Genomic DNA, 24,245 nt, shown 5'->3' with positions numbered 1-24,245 from the left:
TTCCGGCAGAGGGAGTCCAATCCCCAGAGCCTGGCCCGCGTTAAACAGGTAAGTTCCCACACTCTGACTTCTGGTTCCCTGTTTTTGACCTGTACAGTCGGGAAGGTTCTTCTGCGAGCAGGGGGATCTGGCATTAATGCCCCCTCCACAGCACTCTCCCTCTTCTGCAAGATTCCTTTATTGGAACCAGAAACGCCCTTCAGTCCTTCTAGACTGTGCTGAACTATAATTCTGCCCAGAACCACTGACCTGCACCCAGTCCATGTCCCTCCATTCCCCTCCCATACATGTACCTGTCCTAATTCCACTTAAATGTTCAAATTGAGCCTGCATTCACCACTTCAGCTTGTTCCACATCCAAGTAAATCTTCTCTGCCCTCTTTCTACCTCATTGATCTCTTTCCTGTAGTTTGGTGACCAAAACTGCACACTTCAGATGCAGCAGTGATGAAGGGGCCAGCGATGCAGTTCATGGTCTTGGATTTGGCCCATTTGGGATTTCACTCAGAGTGAATTGAAGTGGCTTCTGTCAGGGGAAGCAGAGGGGGATGATGCAGAGGGAATGGAGGGTCAGTCTCACACTGTCAGTTTGAGGCTAATACTCATGGCCTCGTCAGTGTCACACAACACACAAGGTGCTGGATGAACAGGGTCCAGACAGCTTCCATTCCTGGTTTCCATGAACACTGACCTGCTGCGTTCTGTGTGTACCCCAGTTTCCCAGCCTCTACTCCAGTTAATACCAGCTGGGATAATGGGCTGCAAAATGGCAAATGGAATTGAATGCAGACAAGTGCAAGGTGTTGCATTTTGGAAGGACAGACATGGTAAACAGTTGGCCACTGAGGAGTGCGGTGGAACAGAGGGACCTGGGAATACAAAATTCCCTGAAAGTGGCGTCACAGGTGGACAGGGTTGTAAAGAGAGCTTTTGGCACATTGGCCTTCATAAATCCAGAGTATTGAGGAGTCACATGATGGAGTAGTGGCCGGTCGGGAAACTTCAGTCCTCTCCAGAAAAGTTTAAAAAAAAGATAGAGAAAAAACAGGCACAAAAATAGAAACCACAACAAAGTGAAAGTGTGGAGAAAATGGCAGCGAAGAAAGAAAAACCAAAAACAATGGGAAGAAAAGAAGGAAACACGTTGGAGGAGGAAGGGGAAGGCCTTACCGGTATGAGGAGGCCCACCGTGGAGAGAGAAGCCTGCTCCCTGAGGTCAGTGGAAACCCCGAACTCGGGACTACAAAAATGCCTCATGGAGCCAAACAAAAGTGCGCAACCTCCTCGCGCATGCACAAGACAAAAATAACACTGACGGGAGGGGGGACCAGCTGAGGAGTAAATCTCCACAGCTGAAACAGGCAACTACAGCACAACAGCAAGACTCTCAACAGGAAAACAGAAAATAACGAGAACAAGAAGGAAGAGAATAAAAAATCAAAGAAACAACAGATGACCAACCCAGAGGAAGAAGACCAGCAGCAAGACACTTCTAATAAAAAGAAGACCAAAAATACCCAACAAAATAAAACAAACGACCCAACAAGAAAACCAGAAGAGACAGAGGTAAAGGACACAGATCCTGGAGTGGACTCAGAAGAAGAGGAGGAAGAACACAGAGAAATGGAAGATGAAGGGAAGGGCAAGTACATGGATATTTTTTTAAAGAATATATGGAATCAGTAAAAGAATGGCAGTCACAAGAATTCAGTGAAATAAAAAGTACAGAAGAAAAAGTGAATAGATTAGAGATGATCATGTCAGATATAGGAAAAAGAGTGGACAAGGTGGAAGAACAAGAAACAGCCATAGAAATGGAAGTAGATGACTTAAAAAAGAAATTAGAAGAATCTGATTTTAAAAAAGTTAAAGAAACACAGACAGGAGCTGTTAGCTCAGAAGATAGATATAATGGAAAATTATAATAGAAGAAACAATATAAAGATAGTGGGCCATAAGGAAGATGAAGAAGGCAAAAATATGAAAGAATTTATAAAAGAATGGATCCCCAGGGTCCTAGGAAGACCAGAATTACAGGAAGAAATGGAAATAGAAAGGGCACACAGAACATTAGCCCCTAAACCACAACCACAACAAAAACCAAGATCCATTCTAGTAAAATTCCTAAGATATACAACAAGAGAAAATATATTGGAGAAGGCAATGAAAAAAATAAGAGGACAAAAAAAACCACTGGAATACAAGGGTCAAAAATTTTTTTTTTTGTCCAGATATAAGTTTTGAACTCCTGAAGAAGAGGAAGGAGTTTAATGCAGTAAAAACAACCCTATGGAAAAAAGGTTATAAATTTATGTTAAAATACCCAGCAGTACTTAAAATAGTTATTCCGGGGCAGCAAAGCAAACTATTCTCGGACCCGGAAGAAGCACGAAAATTTGCAGAACAACTACAAAACAGACAGAGAGATGACGAAATGTAACAAGAACAAAAATGACAACAAACTATGTGTGTATGTGTATATATATATATATATATATATGTATATATATAAAATAGAGTATAGGTAAGAAAGGGAAGAAAGGAAGTAAGGAGGGAATTAAGAGAGTGACCTTTGTTATATGAAGATTAAAATCTTTTCTGGGGGGGCTGGGTGGGGAAGAATAACAGTCACTGTGAAATCAGTTGACGCTTGTGAGCGGATTCGCAAATCCAAATGGAGAGGGGAGATGTGGTTACCCGACATGGGACAAAGGGCAACTCAGAAAGGGGAGGGACTATTGGGGTTAAAGGAATGCAAGATATTTTTTTGAAGATAGCAGACACGCAAGGGAACATACTAATAGGAGGGGATTTTAACCTTAATTTGGACTCAAACATGGATAAAACTGGAAAAAAAACTAACAGAAAGAACAAAGTAACTAAATTTATAATTAAATCGATGCAAGAAATGCAACTTTTGGATATATGGAGGAAACAACACCCAAAGGAAAAGGAATATTCAAATTATTCAGGTAGACATAAAACATACTCAAGGATAGACCTATTCCTGTTATCAGCCCACATTCAAGGGAGAGTTAGGAAAACGGAATATAAAGCAAGACTATTATCGGACCACTCACCCCTGTTATTGGCAATAGAGCTAGAGGACATCCCACCAAGAATATATAGATGGAGATTAAACTCCATGCTACTTAAAAGACAGGATTTTAGAGAATTCATTGAACGACAAATTAAAATGTACTTTGAAATAAATACGGAATCAGTGAAAGATAAGTTTATACTATGGGACGCAATGAAAGCGTTCATCAGAGGGCAAATAATAAGTTATGTAACCAAGATGAAGAAGGACTACAATCAGGAAACAGAGCAGTTGGAAAGGGAAATAGTAAATATTGAAAAACAATTAGCAATGAAGGAAGACACAACTAAAATAAGAGAATTGGCAGATAAAAAAAATAAAATATGAAACACTACAAACATATAAGGTGGAGAAGAACATAATGAAGTCAAAACAGAAATATTACGAACTAGGAGAAAAAAACGCACAAAATTCTAGCATGGCAACTTAAGACAGAACAAACTAAAAAAATGGTATTGGCATTCAGGAAAAAGGACAAACAAATTACATATAATCCAACGGAGTTCAATGAAAACTTCAGGGAATTCTACAAGCAACTATATCAAACTGAAAACGAAGGGAAGGAAGACAAAATAGATGAATTTCTAACTAAAATTGAACTACCGAAATTACAAACAGAGGAGCAAAATAAATTAATAAAACCATTTGAAATAGAAGAATTACAGGAGATATTAAAAAAACTACTGAACAATAAAATACCAGGAGAGGATGGATACCCAATAGAATTCTATAAAACATTTAAAGACTTATTAATTCCTCCCCTCCTGAAAGTAATCAACCAGATTGATAAAACACAAAGCATACCAGATTCATGCAAAACAGCAATAATTACAGTAATACCTAAGACAGGGAAAGATCCACTTGCACCAGCGTCATATAGACCAATATCTTTACTTAACACAGATTATAAGATAATAGCTAAACTATTAGCAAACAGATTGGCCGACAATGTACCAAAAATAGTAAATCTAGACCAAACTAGATTTATTAAAAAAAGACGAACAATAGACAATATCTGTAAATTTATTAACTTAATTCATGCAGTAGAAGGAAATAAAACTCCAACAGTAGCGGTTGCTTTAGATGCAGAGAAGGCCTCTGACAGAGTAGAATGGAATTATTTATTCAAAGTACTACAAAAATTCAGCCTACCAGAGAAATATATAAATTGGATTAAAGCATTATATAAGGGGCATTGGCGAAAGTGACAGTAAATGGATATATATCAAAACAATTTAACTTAAGCAGATCAACAAGGCAGGGATGTCCATTATCTCCCTCACTGTTCACGTTAGCTATAGAACCACTAGCAGAACTAATAAGAACAGAAAATAAAATAAGAGGGATAAAAATAAAAGACAAAGAATATAAAATCAGTCTATTTGCAGATGACGCTATAGTATACTTAACAGAACCAGAAATATCAATAAAAGAATTACAAAGGAAATTGAAGGAATATGGAGAAGATCAACACAAATAAAAGTGAAGCAATGCCAATGAATAATGCAGATTTCTCAAAGTTTAAGAAAGAATCACCATTTAGATGGCAAATGGAAGCAATGCGATACCTAGATATACAACTAAATAAAAACCTCGGCCATCTATATAAACTCAATTACCATCCACTAATGAAAAAATTACAAGTCAACTTAGAGGATTGGAAAGACTTACTGATAGGAAGGATAAACTGTATTAAAATGAACATTTTCCCAAGGATATAATACCTATTTCAGTCATTACCAATACACCTAACAGAGAAATTCTTCAAGGGGTTAAAGAAAATAATAAGGAAATTCTTATGGAAAGGGGGAAAACCGAGGATAGCACTAGATAAATCAACAGAATGGTACAAAAAAGGGGCTTACAACTACCAAACTTTAAGAGTTATTACAGAGCAGCACAATTACGATACCTATCAGATTTTTATCAAACAAGGGAAAAACCAGATTGGACCAGATTAGAACTAGATAAAATAGGGGAGAAGATACCTGAACATATACTATATAAATGGGATGGAAAATTGGTGCAACGTAGGAATTCACTGGTATTGCATCATCTGCTCAACATTTCGAAGAAGATTCATGTAGAAAGGAATAAAACAAATTACCAACTACCAAAACTAATATTGATGCAAAATCAGCTAATCCCTTTCACAATAGATAACTTTTCCTTTAGAGAATAGGAGAGAAAAGGGATCAAAAGAATAGAAAATTGTTTTTCGGGAAATAAATGGTTATCCTTTGAATAATTGAAGGATAAATATAATATAACTCATGATACAATGTTTGCATACTATCAACTGAAAACCTACTTGAAGGACAAATTGGGAAACAGTCTGAGGTTACCAGAAGGAAGCAATTTTGAATATGTGATTACAGACACAATGATAATCAAAAAATTTGTAACAAACATGTAAATCAAACTGCAAGAAAAGGAGAACGAGGAAACAAACGGTAAACCTAAACAAAAATGGGAACAAGATCTAAACATAAAGATAAAGAATGAAACATGGGAGAAGCTATTCTCCGGAACTATGAGAAATACAATAAACACGAGGTTACGCATGATACAATATAACTGGATACACAGGCTATACATCACACCTCAAAAGTTAAATAAATGGGACCCAACAGTATCAGACAGATGTTTTCACTGTAAAAAGGAAACGGGAACAACAATTCATGCAATTTGGACATGTGAGAAAGTGAAAAAATTTTGGGAAGATCTAAACCAGATTTTAAATAAAATCACAAAAAGCAATATACCAAAAAACCCAGAGATCTTCCTCTTAAGTAACATAATTTGGATGGTGATTTGGATGGTGCACAAAAAAGATTTGTTAGGATAGCCCTAGCTGTAGCAAAAAATGTATTATGTCAGCCTGGAAATTAGAAGATAACTTGAGAATACAACAATGGTATATAGAAATGAATAAATGTATTCTATTAGAAAAAATAACCTATAATTTAAGAAATAATATTACAATATTTGAACAAATATGGGAGCCATACATGAAACACAATAGAGAAATCCTACCATGGACTTCCACCACCTAAAATGACAGAAGGAGAAGACAACGAAAAGAACTGAGTCAGTAAAATGTCTTGTTTATTTTTATTAAGTGACAACATTGTTTAACGGGTTTAATGTATCTTATAGATTGAACTTTAAATAAATGGGGAAGGGGCTGAGGGAGGGAAGGGGGGAAAAGGGGGAGAAAATGACACTGTATATATTTAAGAAGAAAAATGTCTGTATGTATCTTGGTCAATATGGTTTATAGTGTGAAAAATAATTTAAAAATAAATAAATAAATAAATAGATTCAGAGTATTTAGTCCAGGAGTTCGGGATGTTATGGTGAAGTTGTATAAGACATTGGTGAGGCCACATGATGGAGTAGTGGCCGGACGGTGAACTCCAGCCCTCTCCAGAAAAGTCGGGAAAAACAAAGGAAAACACAAAGGCACAGAAATAAAAGTTACAGAAAAGTGAGTATAAAGGTGGAAAGAAGATGGCGACAAAAAAGAAAAATCGAAAGCAACGGTAAGAAGAGAGGAAGAGAAGACAAAGGAGGAAAAAGGTGAAGGCCTTACCTGTCCGAAGAGGCCCGCTGCGGAGAGAGAAACCCGCTCCCTCAGGTCGGCAAATAATGGACTACAAAAATGGCTCGCTGAGCCGAGTAAAAGTGCGCAACCGCGCATGCGCGATTCCTCGCGCATGCGCGATGCGAATGAAAAAACACACCAACGGGAGGGGGGACCAGCTGGGGAGTCGATCTCCACAGCCGGCAATGACAGCTGCAGAACACCTGCAGCAAGAAGAGACCACAGAAGACAATAGAAACAAGAAAGAAGAGAAGGAAAGGGCACCAAAGAAACAACAGATGGCCAACCCAGAGGAAGAAGAAGAGGAAGAGGAAGAGTACAGTGAAATAGAAGAAGAAAAGAAAGGCAAGATAAAGGATATACTTTCTCTTATTAAAGGATACATGGAGTCATTTAAAGAATGGCAAACACAGGAATTTAAGGATTTAAGAAAAAGAATAAACAACACAGAAGAGAAAATGAATAAAATAGAGATGACCTTAACAGAAATGGGAAAGAAAATGGACAAGATGGAAGAGCGGGCAGTAGCAGCAGAAATGGAGGTAGAAGACTTAAAAAAGAAATTGGAGGAATCTAATAAAAAAACTAAAGAGACACAAGAACTACTAGCTCAAAAAATAGATACAATGGAAAATTATAACAGAAGAAATAACATAAAGATAGTGGGCCTTAAGGAAGATGAAGAAGGCAAGAATATGAGGGAGTTTATAAAAGAGTGGATCCCTAAGACCCTAGGATGTCCAGAACTACAGCAAGAAATGGAAATAGAAAGGGCACATAGAGCATTGGCCTCTAAACCACAGCCACAACAAAAACCAAGATCTATTGTAGTAAAATTCCTAAGATATACTACAAGAGAAAAGGTACTGGAGAAGACAATGGAGAAAGTAAGAGAGGGCAACAAACCACTGGAGTATAAAGGGCAAAAAATCTTCATTTATCCAGATATAAGTTTTGAACTCCTAAAGAAGAGAAAAGAGTTCAATACAGCAAAGGCGATTTTATGGAAGAAAGGGTATAAATTTATACTAAAGCATCCAGCGGTATTGAAAATATTTATTCCAGGACAACAAAACAGACTATTCTCGGATCCAGAAAAGCACGAAAATTTGCAGAACAATTACAAAAATAGACTGAGGGAGGAAGACGGGTAATGAGAGTAAAAATGATAACGATTGATATGTATGCAGGTAAAGAGGTATAAGTGTGTATATGTATAATGTGCATATGTGAATGTATCTGTAATTAGAGGAAAATATAGATAGTATAGACAAGAATTAATAAGGGAAGGTAATGGAATAGAGAGAATAAGGAGGGAATTAAAAGAGTGACCTTTGTGACATATGAAAAGTGAAATCTTTTCTGGGGGGGGCGGGGTGGGGGGAAATAGCATTCACTGCAAAATCAGTTGACGCTTGCGAGTGGATTCGCAAATCCAAATGGAGAGGGGAGATGTGGTTGTCCGACAAGGGATAAAGGACAACTCAGGAGGTGAAGGGGAGATTGGGGATAAATAAGATAGAAATAGGAGAATAAGGAAAATGTTGGATGTTGTAGGAATGTTGTCTTATAAAGAGTTGAAAATAAGAAAACAGAAATGTAAAAGGAGGAAAGGTAATGATGGAAAAACGGAAAGAGAAGATAAACAAAATATAAAAGGGCTACGCTGAACTATATGACTTTAAATATTAATGGAATACATAACCAAATTAAAAGGAAGAAACTACTAAATTTAAATGAATAAATGTATTCCATTAGAAAAAATAACATATAGGTTAAGAAATAATATTGAAATATTCGAACAAGTATAGGAGCCTTACATTAAATACAATAGCGAAAACTTACCGGGGACAAACATTACCTAAGTTGATGGAAGGAGAAGGAAAGAAAAGAATGGACTCAGTAGAATTTCTGGTGTATTTTTGTTGAATTACAACATTGTCTGACTGGCTTAATGCAACCTAGATTGTATACCTAAAATGGATGAGAGAGGGGGGTGGGGTGGTGGCTTGGGAGGAGGGGGGGGGAGAAAAAGTCACTGTATATGTGTGAAAAAGAAATAGTGTATATCATGGCTAATGTGATTTATGGTGTGAAAAATAAAAAATTTAAAAAAAAATTTAAAAAAAAGACATTGGTGAGGCCAAATATGGAGAATTGTGTGCAATTTTGGTCACTGAACTACAGGAAAGATCTCAATAAGATAAAAAGAGGGCAGAGAAGATTTACTGGGATGTTGCCCAGACTTCAAGAACCGAGTTACAGGAACAGGTTCGGACTTTATTCCCTGGAGCGTAGAAGAACGAGGGGAGATTTGATATTTCAAGTGATGAGGGGGAGAGACAGAGTAAATGTAGGTCGGCTTTTCCCACTGATGGTGGGTGAGATACAAACAGAGGAAGAGGGTTAAGAGTGAAAGTGGAGACATTTAGGGAAACTTCTTCACACAGAGGGGTGGGGATGCAGAACGAGTGGTGAATGTGGGCTCAATTTTAATTTTTGGGTATTTGAACAGGTCCGTGGATGGGAGGGGTGTGGAGGGAGCAGATCAGTGAGATGAAGGAAAGTAATAATCTGGTAAAGACTAGAAGGGCTGAAAGGCCTGTTTCTGTGCTATAATGGTCTATGATTGCAATTCTCCAAAGGTGGCCTCACCAATGTCTTGTACAACTTCACCATAACATCCCAACTCCTGGACTCAACATTTTGATTTATGAAGGCCAATGTGCCAAAAGCTCTCATTACAACCCTGTCCACCTGGAATAGTCCTGTAATATTGCACAAGTAATATTACACTAAATTGCCTTTGAGCTGAGAGAAAGCAGCAAAAATGAGCCCCCAAAGATGCCGAGTGGCCGTGGATTTGTCTCCTGCAGCTGCACGGACTCCTGTTCGATCCGTCGACCTCCCGAGCTCCGGATCCGAACCCCGACACGATCGGGAACCTCCAGCGCCTTCGGGATTCCTTCTTTCCCTAGGCTCCCTCTCGTATCGCGGGTCCCCCGACCGAAAGTCGCCTGCAACTTGTGTGGGTCCCTCGCTGGTTCGCCGCTGTGGTTACTGTCCAGAAGGGTCTTGTCTGTTTATCCTCAAATGGGCCGCGGTTGGACCCTGCGGAGTCGCGCTTTGTCTCCGCTCCACCTCTCCTGGGATCCACACCGTAGGCGACGTGACACCTTCCCCGCCATTTCTTTTATCTGTTCAAATTTCTCTCCATTGTTAAAATTGAGCCTGCATGCACCACCTCAGCTCGGTCCACACTCCTACCCCTCTCTGTGGGAAGAGGTTTCCCTTAAACCTTCCCCCCTGAACCCAAGTTGTATCTCACCTGCCCTCAGTGAGTACAGGTGTGGGGGACGGGAGGGGGTTACAGAGACAGGGAGGGGTGGATGGGACCGGAGGGGTTGACAGAGACAGGGAGGGGTGGAGAAGACCGGAAGGGGTTACAGAGACAAGTTCAGTAGATGGGGACGGGCAGAAATAGAGGGAGGAAATTCGCAAGTCAGTTATTGGGTCGGCACAGTAGTATGGGCCGAAGGGCCTGAAGACTATGCTGCAGATCTCGACGTTCGATTGCACTCCCCTGAGGTCCTCCAACTCAACACGAGAAAAGTTTTTTGCCTTCAGAAAACGACGAGAACGGCTGTTCCCGATCCCCGGGCTCTGGTGGTGCGGGATGTTGAACTAGTTGTGAGCGTTGAGGACCCCCCCCCCCTCCAAGGGACGTGTGATAGCGTTTACCCGGGATGTAAGACACCACCCCACCTCATATCTGTAATTTCCCCCCCCCCCCGTCTCTGCAATCCCCTCCCCCCTCTCTGTCTACCACTCCAGTCCCCTCCACCCCTCCCTGTCTCTGTCACCCCCTCCGGTCCCCTCCCAGTCTCTGTCACCCCCCTCCCTCCCTCCCAGTCTCTGTCACCCCCCTCCACCCCTCCCTGTCTCTGTCACCCCCCTCCGGTCCCCTCCACTCCTCCCTGTCTCTGTCACCCCCACCCCTCCGATTTCCTCCACCCCTCCCTGTCTCTGTCACTCCCCCCTCCGATCTCCTCCACCCCTCCCTGTCTCAATCATCCCCTCCGATCTCCTCCACCCCTCCCTGTCTCTGTCACCCCCTGCGATCTCCTCCACCCCTCCCTGTCTCTGTCACACAGGCCCCCTCCGGTCCCCTCCACCCCTCCCTGTCTCTGTCACCCCCACCCCCTCAGATCTCCTCCACCCCTCCCTGTCTCAATCATCCCCTCCGATCTCCTCCACCCCTCCCTGTCTCTGTCACCCCCCTCCGGTCCCCTCCACCCCTCCCTGTCTCTGTCACCCCACTCCGATCTCCTCCACCCCTCCCTGTCCCTGTCACACCCCCCCCTCCGGTCCCCTCCACCCCTCCTTGTCTCTGTCACCTCCCTCCGGTCCCCTCCACCCCTCCCTGTCTCTGTCACCCCCCCCCTCCCTCGCACTGCATTCCTTGAAATCCCCCTACCCCGCCCCCCTCACCCTTCCGACCTCGTGATTGGCCTCCTCCTCCATGCCCATCAAACGTGTTCGCCCCTTCCCCCCCCCCCCACCCCCCTTGCACTGGGCTCTGACTGTGGAAGACAGCTCGCTCCCCGTGACGGAGATGCAAGGATCGGCCGGGGGGCAAGTGGAGAGACTCGACCGTCCTTCCCGTGGGATTTAACCCCCCCCCTTCCTCACCTTCCCCACTCTCTCTCCCTCCTCCTCAATCTCTCCCTCCTCGAAAATGCACCGCTTTTGCCGGTTGAATGTTGGGCTCGTATCAGCGTTTCTCCTGCAAGGTACCTCGTCTCGTTCCATCCTGTCACTGTGGAGGACGGAATACTAATATTGGCCGCTCTCATACACCCGATGCGCCCGAAACCTCCAACAACGTTTGAAGATGGCATTGAGTTGCTGGTGTTTCTCACCTCCACCACCCCCCCCCCCTCCTTTTCTGCTGCTAATATCTGGGAAAGGTGCATGCGGAGAAACCGGCTAAATTAAGTGTTGAAAGTGGACAGCAGGCTTCCACGAATCGGCTGCAATGCAGGATCTCTCCCGTGGAGCCGACGGCCTCCCCCACCGACCCCTGGTCCCAGGACCGGGAAATGTGTTGTGTCACCTGACACTGGCGCTGATTGATCGTTTGGGACCTTGGCGAGCGGGTTACGGATGATTTCCTTGTGGAACGGCGGGGGGATCGAGATATGAAGACGTGCCTTTCGCCGGTGGGATTGGGGGGGGGGGTAGATTTTGCAGAACAAATTGCGGGGATTTGGACATTTTGGGTATTCGAGGAGAGGTACCGGTGGGGATTACAGAGACAAGGAGGGGTGTAGGGGATCGGAGGGGGTTACAGAGACAAGGAGGGGTGTAGGGGATCGGAGGGGGTTACAGAGACAAGGAAGGATGTAGGGGATCGGAGGGGGTTACAGAGACAGGGAGGAGTGTTGGGGACTGGAGGGGGGTTACAGAGACAAGGAAGGGGGTAGGGGACCGGAGGGGGTTACAAAGACTGATAGGGTGCGGGGACTGGAGGGGGTTACAGAGACGGGGGAGGGTGTGGGGGTTGAACACTCTTCAATGGAAATGTTTTCCTCACACTCACTTATTCTTCTCCTCCTCCTTCTCCCCTCCCTCTCTCTTCCATCCTTTCTTCCTCCCCCTCTCTCTTCCCCCCCCTCTCTTTCTTCTACCCACACTCTCTCTTCCCCCTCTCCCCCTAGGGCTACTGTCCAGGGCCCTCGAGCTCTCTGAAGGAGTGGAGAACATCACCGTATCTCAGGGCGAGACGGCCTCCCTCAGGTAGTGACCCCAAGGTGGCAATGTTTCCACCCTTCCCTCCTCCACTCTGGGATGGGTGCCCATCCATCCAGCATCCTACCCTGCCCTTGGTCAGCCATCCCAGATAGGCTTTGCCTCCCCTTCCCAATCCTCCATCCAATAGGAAGGCAGCAGCTCTCTTGATTGGTTGGAGGGAGGTTGAGGGTGGGGGTTGGTCAGATGGAAGGAGGGAACAGAGGGAGAGTAGGAGGGGTGGAGGGAGATATGGAAGGAGGGGACAGAGATGGAGGGAGATAGTTGGTGGCAAAGAGATGGAGGGAGGGGTGGAGTACGAAATCCTGGGATGTGGTGGAGGGAGACAGGGAGGAGTGGAAGAGATGGAGGGAGGAGTGGAGGGAGAGTGAGGGGGCCACCTGATCCATGAGGGAAAATATTTTACCCTCCCCCACTCCTCTCTCTCTCTCTACCCCTTTTTTCCCCCTCCTCCCCTATCCCCTTCCACCCCCTACTCTCCCCCCTCCCACTCTCTCTCGCCCCCCCCCACCTCTCCTGCAGCTGTGACATCAGTGGGAATGTGACTCGTGTGGCCTGGTTGAATCGATCGAGCATTCTGTATGCCGGAGAGGACAAGTGGTCAATGGACCGGCGTGTACACCTCGCAATGCACAGCGCTCTGCAGTACCGCATCGACATCTCCTCAGTGTCCGTGTACGATGAGGGTCCATATACCTGCTCATTTCAAACGCAAGACCAGCCCCATACTCTGCAAATCTATCTTATTGTGCAAGGTGAGCTTTTCAAAACCTGTCTCTGTGTCTGACCCTGGGAGTGTGTGATGCAATGGAGCGGAGGGAGCTTCACTCTGTGTCTGACCCCGGGAGTGTGTGTAATGGGACAGTGTGGAGGGAGCTTCACTCTGTGTTTGACCCTGGGAGTGTGTGATGGGACGATGTGGAGGGAGCTTCCTTTTGTGTCTGACCCTGGAGGTGTGTGACGGGACCTGTGAGGGGAGCCAGGGAAGTTCGGGAGTGGGTCTGAGCCTTTGGTGTGTCTGGGACTGATCCCTCAACCTCCCTGCCTGTGTCTGCAGTCCCAGCCAGGATCGTGAATATCTCGTCGGATCTGACTCGGAACGAAGGAGACAGTGTGACCCTCCTGTGCCTTGCCGTTGGTCGACCTGAACCTCTCGTGTCGTGGAGAAAGATTGAATCAAACAGTGAGCTGACTGGATTCTTGGGGCAGTGGAGGGGGAGGTGGGTGGGTCCTGGGCCAGTGGGGGGGGGGGAAATCGTGGGGCATCAGGGGGTCATAGGCTGCGGGGGGTTTGTGGATTGGGAAGGGGTTATGGAACAGGGAATCAGAGAAGGGAGTCTGTTCCCATCCTGAGGTCCAACCAATTGAAGAAAGGAGGCATAGAGTCAGTGAAGTACCAGCAATGGACATTATACAGCAGAGAAGCAAGTCAGGGGAGGGAGGGAGGAGAGGAGGGAGGGAGTCAGGGAGAGGAGGGAGTCAGGGAGAGGAGGGAGTCATGGAGAGGAGGGAGTCAGGGAGAGGAGGGAGGGGAGAAAGTGGGAGGATGGGAGTGAAAAGGGGAGGGGGAGTGGAAAGGGGGAGGGGAGATGGGATGGGGAGGGGAAGAGAGGGGAGAGGAGGGGATGGGAGTGGAAAGAGAGGGGAAGAGGAGGGGAATGGAGGTGTGAAGGGCGATAGGGGAGATTGAAGGGTAAGGTAAGGAGCAATGGAACAGGAGGGAGAGTTAGAGAAAGAGGTGGGAGAGAAGAGGGAATGGGAGGGAGAGAGGGTATAAAGGGAGGTAGGTGGAGAGAAGAGGGAGGGAATGGGAGAGGAAGGGAGGGATGGATGGGATCTCTGACCCCACCCTTCCTACCCACAGAGGAGTACCTGCTGAATGAGGGTGAGATCCTGGAGATCACGGGGGTGTCGCGGTTCCAGGCCGGGCAATACCTGTGCAGTAGCAGCAATGGGCTGGGACGGGCCGACACACGGAGGGTGCAGCTCACCGTCAACTGTGAGTGGGAGGGGGAGGGAAGAGGGAGACAAGGGGGGGGTTGGGGCAGGGGGAGGGGAATGGGAGGGTGGAGGGGTTTGGGGAAAGAGTGCTGGGGAGGGGAGAGCGTGGGGAGGGAGAGGTGAGTGGGGGAGGAGGAGAGGAGCGGAAGGGTTGGGAGGTGGATGGAGGATGGGAGAGGGGAGTGGGGAAGGGTGGCAGGTACGGAAGGGGCCATGGAGTGGGTGTGGATTGAGGGTGAGAGAGCAGAAGGTGGGAGAGTGGCTGGGAAGAGGATTGACGAGAAGGGCTCATCCCCCGCACCCACCGCCCCCGAGCCTCCAGGTTAAGATACTCATGGCTGAATTTCATGGCACCCTCAAGATGCACCGGAGATCACGGACGTGAGGAATGTGACAGTCAGGAATGGACATCCAGCTGTGCTTCGATGTGAGGCCCACTCTGTACCTGCAGCCAAATTCCAGTGGTTCAAGGAGGAGAAGAGGTGAGGGGAAGGAGCTTTTCTCTGTGTTTGACCACAGAGTGTGTGATGGGACTGTGCGGAGGGAGCTTCACTCTGCGTCCGACCCCAGGAGTGTGTGACAGGATGGTGCGGAGGGAGCTTCACTCTGTGTCTGACCCCGGGAGTGTGTGATGGAACGGTGCGGAGGGAGCTTCACTCAAGCCTATATGGGATAAGAGATGTCGTGATGGGAGATTTTAATTTCCTAAATATCATTGAAATCTCCTGCACAGTCCAGGCCCTTCAGCCCACAGTGCTGTGCTGACTTGATAACCTGGTCTAACAACTGTGTAGAATTTCCCTGCTGAATAACATTCCATTTTCCTCAGATCCTGTACCTGTCTATTGGTCTCCTAAAGACCCTATTGCCCCTCCCTCCACAACCGTTACCGGCAGCACATTCCATTACCCATCCCTTCACTGTGTGAAGAACTTTCTCCTTACTTTAATACTATGCCCCCCTCATGTCGGCCATTTCAGCCTTTGGCCATCCACACAATCAAAGCCTCTCATCATCTTGTCCACCTCTATCAGGTCACCCTCGCCTTCCGTCTCTCCCAGGAGAAAAGACCACGTTCACACATCCTCTCCTCATGAGGTGCGGCCTCCAACCCAGTCAGTGTCCTTGTGAGTCTCCTCTGCCCCCCCTCTACAGCATCCACATCCTTCTCTGTCATGAGGCGACCAGGAACTGAATATTCCAGGTACTGATCTCTGAGTGTTGGCCACCCATTGCTGGATACAGTTCCAGGAAGGGGAAGCCCCCCACCCCCACACAAACCTGCTCCAACTCCACCATTGAACTACAGACCCGACTCAAACGCTATTTTGTGAGGAATCATCTGTTTGAGTACTACGGCTCGTTCGATTGGCATCTCCCGCAGTGGTTCTCAAACTTTTTCTTTCTGCCCCCCAAATAACACCTAAAGCAAAAATAAAAAGTTGGAAACCAGTTTTAATCGTCCCTCATTGGCTCATTATGTGCACGGTTTCAAAACTCTAAAGGAAATGGGCCAATGGCAATTTTTTCAAGCAAAATATTCCAGTCACAATTAGGTCTAGAGCAGTTATTCTCAATCTTCCCTTTCCACTCACGTCCTACCTTAAGCAATCCCTTACTAATCACAGATGGTGTAGGGATCACTTAAAGTAGGGTGTGAGTAGAAAGAAAAGAGGTTAGTCTGGAGCAAAGGGTTGGAGTTTGTTTGGTCTGTTTTTTGCCTATAAGAGGAGAGTCTGTACTGGAGTTGGTGTTGGGAAACGAACCTGGTCTGGTGTCAGATCTCTCAGTAGGAGAGCATTTTGGAGATCGTGATCTTAATTCTATCTCCTTTACAATAGCATTGGCGAGAGAGAGAGAGAGAGAGAAGCTTAATTAGAGGAAGGGGAACTATGACGGGAAATGGGGAGCTTAAATTGGGAACAGATGTTCTCGGGGAGAAGCATGTGGTGAAAGTTCAGTTCAGGGGTTATTTGTGTGAAGCTTTTCATAGGTCCTTTCCAATGAGACAGGGAAGTTATGGTAGGGACAGGACCCATGTTGAACAAAGGCTGTATTAAATCTAGTCAAGTAGAAAAGAAGAGCTTACAGAAGGAGCAGAGAACTGGGTCAGATCAACAGTTTTAAAAGCTTTGGTGGAGCAGGATTAAGGGAATCCCCAAGGCCTTCTACCAAGTATGTGGAAAGTAAGAGGATGGAATGTAAAAGAATTGGACGTATCAGTGGGAAAATGTGCATGGAACCAGAGGGAATCGCAATCACTTTAATGAAAACTTTACCTCAGCATGTACTGTGGGAAAGGATCTTGACAGAGGCTTTTCCCCAGGGTGGAAATGTTTTCCACAAGGTGTTGGGAGTAGGTACAGAGATGTCAGGGGTGAGTTTTTTTTATACGGAGCGTGCTGGGTGAGTGGAATGTGTCTGGAGGTGGATACGATAGGGAAATTTTTGGATATGTACATGTAGGCTGGAGGTGAGAAAAATCGAGGGCTATGGGTAAGCCTAATCATTTGTAAGGGAGGGACATGATTAGCACAATTTTGTGGGCCGAAGGGCCTGCATTCTGCATCAGAATTCACGCTGAAAATGTGCACAGTCGTGGGAAGGAAGGAAAACAAGCAGCGAGGTTGTGGAACCCTTGCAGATTAAAGAGGAGGAAGTGCCTGTTGCCTTAAAGCAAATAAAGGTGGATAAATCCTCAGGGCTGACAAGATCCTCAAACCTTGAGAGAGGCCTGTGTAGAAATTGCAGGGGCAATTTAAAATCTCTTTATCCATGAGGGAGGTGCTGGAGCTTCGGAGGGGAGCTCACGTTGTTCCGTTGTTTAAAAAAGGCTCAAAAGTAACCCTAGAAATTACAGGCGGGTGAGCCTGACGTCGTCAGTGGTGGGTAAATTATGGAAGGTGTTCTAAGAGATCAGATGTAGAATTATTTGGATGCCCAGGAACTGATTAGGGAGAGTCAACATGGCTTTGTGTGAGGTAGGCTGCATTTAACCAATCTTAGAGTTTTTTGACGATGTTACCAGGAGCATTGATGAAGGAATGACTGGGGCTGTTGTCTACAGGGACTTTGATGAGGTCCCACAGGGGAGGTTAGTCAGGAAGGTTGAGACGCTCATTATTCATGGTGAAGTGGTGAACTGGCTGGATGGGAGAAGCCAGAGGGCAGGGGCGAAGCGAGGTTCTAACGTTAGGGGGAGCCACAACAGATAGCAGATAATGAGTCAGTAGTTGAATGGTGGAGTTGGAGCAGGCTTGGGGGGGGGATTCCCCTTCCTGCCACTGTATCCACCATGCATTGCGTCGTAATGTATCTCCACATTCTGAACCCTCTGTGTCTTCTGTATCCCCCCACCCCACCCCTCGCAGTATCCCCACGAGGTTAATACCCTTCCACAGAGAGCAAGCGAGGAATTTCCTCCAATGCTCACTCCCCTCTGTCAGTTTGGCAACACAGTTGCAGATCGAACCAAGGCTCGGCCATGTAAGACGTCATCCCGAACCGGAAGCATCTTCCAGCTCAGGACAAGGACCTCACAGGTTGTGCATCTGATCAGACAGTGAACTTCCCTCCCCCATCTCCCCCATGTCCATGTCTGCTATCCCCAGAGCAGCTCCCCCATTTCCCCCATGTCCATGTCTGCTATCCCCAGAGCAGCTCCTTTTCCCCCCCAAGTGTCCATGTCTGCTACCCCAGAGCAGCCCCCGTGTCCATGTCTGCTACCCCAGAGCAGCCCCCCGTGTCCATGTCTGCTATCCCCAGAGCAGCTCCCCCATTTCCCCCATGTCCATGTCTGCTATCCCCAGAGCAGCTCCTTTTCCCCCCAAGTGTCCATGTCTGCTACCCCAGAGCAGCCCCCGTGTCCATGTCTGCTACCCAGAGCAGCCCCCCGTGTCCATGTCTGCTACCCCCAGAGCAGCTCCCCCCCCCCCCCACCAGTGTCCATGTCTGCTCTCTGGTCCACTCCCTGACCATCCTGCCTCGCCTGGCAGATCATTTTCGGTGGGACAAATACTCAGGCTCCTCATTTCTACTGAATGTTCTGCATTCTTTGGCCCACAACCTCCCTTCTCATAAAGTCAGAGGGACGAGAAGTAAGTTCCTTGGCACCAGACTCCATGCAATGGATGGAGGACAAATTCTCTCCGATCATCCAAACTCCTGAGCCGCGCACCAAAGGCAGTAGTCGATTAACCATTAGGCTGAGTAGGGTTTAACCCAGGGGGCGGGAAGGGAGTGGTGTCACGCAGGAGTGGGGATCATCGGGAACGGGGATGTCAGTCCTGGGTGGGGGGGGGGGGGGGGGGGGGGGGAAGCGGGAAAGTCAGGTCCTGGGCAGGGGCGGGGACTGTTGGGTCCCGGCAGGAGTGGGGAGGTCGGGTCCCGGGCAGGAGCAGGGAAGTCGGGTCCTGGGTGGGAGTGGGGTGGTCAGAGAATTCTCTGAAAGGGTGACACAGGTGGACAGGGTTGAAACAAGAACTTTTGGCATATTGGCCTTCATAAATCAAAGTACTGACTCCAGGAGCTGGGATGTTAAGGTGAAATTGTATAAGGCATTGGTGAGGCCAGATTTAGAGAATTATGTGCAGTGTTCGTGCAGATAGTGTGGAGGGAGCTTACTCTGTGTCTGACCCCGGGATTGTGTGATGGGACAGTGTGGAGGGAGCTTCACTCAGGCCTACGTGGTATGTGCCTTTGATCTCCAGGCTGTCGGGAGCGATAGAAGGTTTGCGGATTCAGCAGGATCGAACACGGTCCCTTCTGATGTTCCTTAATGTGTCTCAGGAAAGTTACGGCAACTACACTTGTGTGGCCTCCAACAGACTCGGGGCGATGAATGCCAGCATGTTTCTTCACGGTGAGTCTTCCACCCCACCTCTGGAATTCCCGAGGGGGAGCGGGAGGGCCACTTTGGATAGATGTAGGAGGGGCAGGTCGAGTGGTGTGGATGGTGGAGGGGCTTGTGCATGGATGGGGAAGGAGGGGGTGGTTGCAGAGAATGGGCAGGGAAGAGGTTGGAGAACATAATCTGTTGTATTTATGATTCTCTCTCCCCTGCCCCCCCCCCCACCATCTTTCTCTCTCCCTTTTTGCAGGTGGGCCTCCATCAGAAGGACTCCGGCCTGCCATCTCAAGGGGTCTCTGGTTCTTCCTCATGACCCTCACCTACCTTGCTTCCTGTAACACTGACTGAGTCTTTTGGGGGTTGGGGAACTAGGGTGGGAGGTGACCGGAGGTGGGATGGGAGTCCACGGGGAGGGGATGGTCCCACCTTGCCCTGGATCCATGAGGGGTTGGGAAGGCTGATGGTCCCACCTCGCCTTGGGCACGTCCCCTGCCTGGGCACTCCACCTTGACCCAGATTCGGCCTGTAGACCTTGCTCCCCTCTGTTTCCAGTGTTTTACCAATGCATGATGGGAGTTGTGGTCATTTTGTTTGAACAGGTGCGGGACAGGATCTCTTTGGACCCAACCCCTTACACCTTCAGCCTGTTCTCCTGTGTAGTTGACCGTCGCTAACTTAACGGACTCTCGCCATGAACACTGAGTGAGTTCCACCTTCAGCCTGTGAACTAAGCTGAGCCACTGCAGGCCTGGAGTGGGGCCTGAGGCCTTACCCATTACCATGGTGATTTACCACTGCAGGGCCTGGAGTGTGGCCTGAGGCCTTATCTGTTGGCCTGGTCATTTACCACTGCTGGGCCTGGTGTGTGGCCTGAGCCCTGGCTCCTTTCTTTGATGACTGCCGTCCATGAATAGGTTAGACGTTGTCCCTTGCACCCCTCCCGGCACAACAGACATCCTCCCTCAGCCTTAAGGGTTGTGGGGAAGGCCCCAATGCCCCAGCCATTGCCGAAACAATAAAATTCCTCCGTCTTCCAATACCAGAAAGTGGGTGGGGGGGACATTCCTGTCTCCAGTCCAGCTTGAAATCCCAGTCGCTGGGGCTCTGCCACCCTTGGCAAGGTAAGATCCAGAGGAGATTGGGAACAAGCCACACTGGCGTGGCCGTACCGATGCTTCCTCTCCAAGCCCTCCTTGTCCCAGAACAGGCTGAGTCACGAATCCCTGCGTCTTCCAATGTTCAAAGGCGGAAGGTCTATATTTCTACAGTACAATTTCACCTGCAAATGTCGACTCTGTACCTTTCAGTCTCAGAATCTATCCCCTTCTAAATCTCTCTCCCCCTCTAAATCTTTCTCCCTCTAAATCGCGCTCTCCCTCGATATTGCGCTCTCCCTCTAAATCTCAATATCTCTCCTTCTATTCATGGAGAAGCCCAGCAAATCCCAGGAGCAGCACTGGTGGGGGAGGTTTGATGTGGGGGGGCTGTTTTCCTTCTGGGGTTGAAATAATTTCTCATGTGCCCAACCTTCAGGGGAAATTTCTTTTATGGAGGGGGCAGGGATGGAAAGGGAGGTGATGAGAGACTTTTCTCTTCCCCATCCCTCTCTTTCTCTTCCCCCTTCCCCCTATCTCTCCCCTCTCGCTTCCTCCCCTCTTCCCCCCCTCTCTCTCTCTCTCTCTCTCTCTCTCTCCCCTCCTCCTCTCTCTCCAGTACAGAAGCAAGGTCCAGAAGAAACTCCAACCACCCTGTCTGTCCTGACAGTAGGAAGATAGCGAGTGGGATAGTTTGTGTTGTGACAGGCAGAATGGCCTCAGGAACGCCATCTTCCGCTGCAGAGAGGGGTGGGGGTAAGAACATTCCCCAAGCATCAAAGTGCATGCTTCTGATTCTAAAGTTTGAAAAAAGAAAAATATTTAATGAATGAAATTGTTTGTAAACCAAGTGGTTGTGAAGTTTGATTCCTGTCAACATTGTGTATTCTTCTCACTGCATCTATTAAACGAGTCTTTTTTTTTAAAGTTGTCTCTTTCAATGTGTTTTGACTGGAATAATTTTGCCAGAATTGATCCCCATGGTACAGGAGTTACAGATACAGGGCGGAATGTGGGGGACTGGAGGAGGTTATAGAGACAGGGAGGGGTGTAGAGGACCAGAGTTATAGAGACAGGGAGGGGTGTAGAGGACCAGAGGGGGGTTACAGAGATGGGGAGGGGTGTACAGGACCGGAGGGCGTTACAGATATGGGGATGGGTGTACGGGACCGGAGGGGACACAGAGACGGGGAGGGACGTAGGGGATCGGAGGGGGTTACAGAGACAGGGAGGGGTGTAGGTGACTGGAGGGAGTTACAGAGACAGGGAGGTGTGTGTGGGACCACAATGGGGTTAATGGAGAAGATGGCAGGGGCAGTCAAGGCCTGGATTGTGTGATGATCCCTCTTCACAGCCCCTCCCTCCCATCTGTGTTTGAGTTTCCCTTACCCCACTGAGAGTCCTCAACACTGAGATGTGCAAATAGAAGTTTATTAAAAATATGTTTGTCTCTGATTAAATACACAAGCATTTACAAGACCAGCATTTGAAAACCTTGACAAGAAGTGGGGGTGGGGGTGTTTGTAGGAGCCTGGGGATGCTGTGGGATATGTCATGGGTCAGTGGAGTGAGGTAACTCTCCCCTGGGAGGACTTAGTCCATGCACTCCACATCCGCACCCTTCTTCTCCACACGGAGATGCTGGAGGATCCCGGCTGGTCTCGCAGTGTCCACAGGTTCTCTCCACTTTCCTTCTGCAGGGACGCCCTTTTCCACTCCTCTCCCTCCCCATCAATCACCCCCCTTGATACCTACCCCCTTCCCCCCCCCGTGACCGCAGGAAACACTCCACTTGCCCCCACACCCCCTCCCTCACCCCCATTTGGGGCCCCAGACTGTCCTTCCCAGTGAAGCAACATTTCACGGTGAATCTGTGGGGAGGGGTGGATTGTCCACTGCAAACTCTGCTCCTGATGGGATCTCCTCTACATCAGATAGACCGGACACAGACTGGGAGGTCGCTTCACTGACCCCTTCAGCCCCGTCCGTTGCAATAGCGTGGATTTCCCAGAGGCTGCCCATTTCAATTCCCCGCCCCATTCCCTGGCCGACACATTTGTTCACGCACAGACTGAGCCCACCCGCAAACTGGAGGAACAACACCTCATCTTCCATCAGATGGCGTTGACATCAACTTGTCTGGCTTTGGTTAAACTCCCCCCACCCTCTTCCCCCAGCTCTGTGACTTCCTTCTCTGCCTCATTTCACACAGACGTGATCAATTCCTTAGTCCCTCAGCATATGTTGTTAGTCTGGTCCCTCTCCCGGCCGGCACTGTCCAAACTCTGTGATTTCCTACTTTTTTGTTCATTCCTTAAAGGTCTCAGGCCCGAAACATTGGCCAAACCCTAGGCCCTTTGCATCTTGGAATTTTGAATTTTCTCCCCATCTAAATAATAGTTTGCCTTTTTCAAAAAAAAATCTGTTATTTTCCAGTAGAATAGACGGCTCTCCCACCTCTGGAGGTATTGGGCAAATAATCTCCTCTTCTCTGGAGAATTTCACACTGGCTAAACTTTTAAAGGTGCCCTCTCAGCTTCAAGTTGACTCGATCGTCCCCAGGATGGTCCCGAAAGTCAGGCTCAGTCCTTGCAAAGGGAGAAGTGCTTTCCCAACCGTCCTGCAAGACCACGAACCCGTCTCGGAGGAGTCGAGAAGATGGGGGATGCAGGTCTCCAAGACCCCTTTTGGTGGAGCAGGAGGGGGTTGGTGAATGGGGAGTTCTGAGGGGGGGTGATGGATGGTGGAATTGGGAGGGATCTTCATCACACCATGGTGGCCTTTCTGGCCTTGAGAAGGTCCGGAGTTTGGTTCGAAGGATGGCGGTTGGAGTTTCCTGGGCTGAGGGAAGAGGTAAATCTGGAATTACGCTGGTTCCTGGCGAACCCCAGCCCTTCGCCTCCTCCCGGACAGACACCAGCCCTTCCCCACCACTCCCCATTAGATGCCACCCCTTCCCACCACTTCCCCATGGACCGTAGCCTTCACCCTCACTCCCCACAGACCCCACCCCTTCCCCAACACTCCCCATGGACCCCACCCCTTTCCATGGACCCTAGTCGTTCCCCTCACTCCCTATAGACCCCATCCCTTCCCTCTCACTCCACGTAGACACCACCCCCCTCACTCCCAGCAGACTCCACTCCCTCCCATCACTCCCCACGGACCCCACAACCCCACAGACCCTTCCCCACCTCTTCCCGTGGACCCAACCCCTTCCCCACCACTCCACATGGACCCCACCCCCTTCCCCACCACTCCTCACAGACCCCACCCCTTCCCCACCACTCCTCACAGACCCCACCCCTTCCCCACCACTCCCCACCCTCCGAACCTGACGTACTGAGGGCTGTGAGCTGGGGATCTGTTGGGGGCAAGATTCCTCCTCTGAGGGAGAGTTCTGTTTGAGGTGGAGATTCCGTAGGGAGACGCGATCATCATTGAACTCCGTATATCCCAGTCCTCCATCACCTGGGTGGGGTGAGAGGGGAGGGGTGGCACAATTATAGGTCCATCTCAACAGAAGGAACACAGGAGAGAAAGTGGCCCCTCCCTCCTCGCCATCCCTCCCTCCTCGCCGCCTCTTCCCTCCTTGCTGCCCCTTCCTCCTCTCCGCCCCTACCTTCTTTGCTGCCCATTCCCTCCTCGCCACCCCTTCCCCTTCTCACTGCCCCTTCCCCGCATCACCACCCCCCACCCCCTTGTCCCACCCAATGGTGGGGCAAGTTGGAAGGGGCAGGGTCCGTCAAATGAGCTGCCTGGATCTCAGGGAATGGGAGTCAA

At 48.2% G+C, this 24,245-nt stretch overlaps 1 protein-coding gene across 3 annotated transcripts; it reads left to right on the top strand.

The window, feature by feature from the left end:
• Positions 1-11,284: 11,284 nt before the first annotated feature.
• iglon5 (IgLON family member 5) lies at positions 11,285-21,389 on the top strand. 3 transcript variants are annotated; one of them, XM_069939952.1, is made up of 8 exons: positions 11,285-11,500; positions 12,428-12,506; positions 13,041-13,273; positions 13,576-13,701; positions 14,383-14,517; positions 14,881-15,001; positions 19,229-19,380; positions 19,968-21,389. In XM_069939952.1, exons 1-8 carry the CDS (start codon positions 11,446-11,448, stop codon positions 20,030-20,032), a joined length of 966 nt encoding a protein of 321 aa, XP_069796053.1. In that variant the 5' UTR covers positions 11,285-11,445; the 3' UTR covers positions 20,033-21,389. The 3 variants fall into 3 exon arrangements, with proteins under 3 accessions (XP_069796053.1, XP_069796052.1, XP_069796054.1); XM_069939951.1 differs by having other exon boundaries at positions 19,619-21,389; XM_069939953.1 differs by lacking the exon at positions 14,383-14,517 and having other exon boundaries at positions 19,619-21,389.
• Positions 21,390-24,245: the final 2,856 nt, after the last annotated feature.

Source organism: Narcine bancroftii, chromosome 5 (genome assembly GCF_036971445.1).
Source record: "Narcine bancroftii isolate sNarBan1 chromosome 5, sNarBan1.hap1, whole genome shotgun sequence".
Classification (NCBI taxonomy): Eukaryota; Metazoa; Chordata; class Chondrichthyes; order Torpediniformes; family Narcinidae; genus Narcine; species Narcine bancroftii.
The sequence above is the reverse complement of the archived record's forward strand: the minus strand, read 5'-3'. Positions and strand labels throughout refer to the sequence as shown.

What these genes read in the sequence shown, in the direction of transcription:
- iglon5 (XM_069939951.1), top strand. Translation starts at nt 11,446, where the DNA reads ATGCACCGCTTTTGCCGGTTGAATGTTGGGCTCGTATCAGCGTTTCTC. An exon ending in AATCTATCTTATTGTGCAAG is followed by an intron (nt 13,274 to 13,575) that starts GTGAGCTTTTCA and finishes CTGTGTCTGCAG; the next exon opens with TCCCAGCCAGGATCGTGAAT. An exon ending in TGGTTCAAGGAGGAGAAGAG is followed by an intron (nt 15,002 to 19,228) that starts GTGAGGGGAAGG and finishes TTTGATCTCCAG; the next exon opens with GCTGTCGGGAGCGATAGAAG.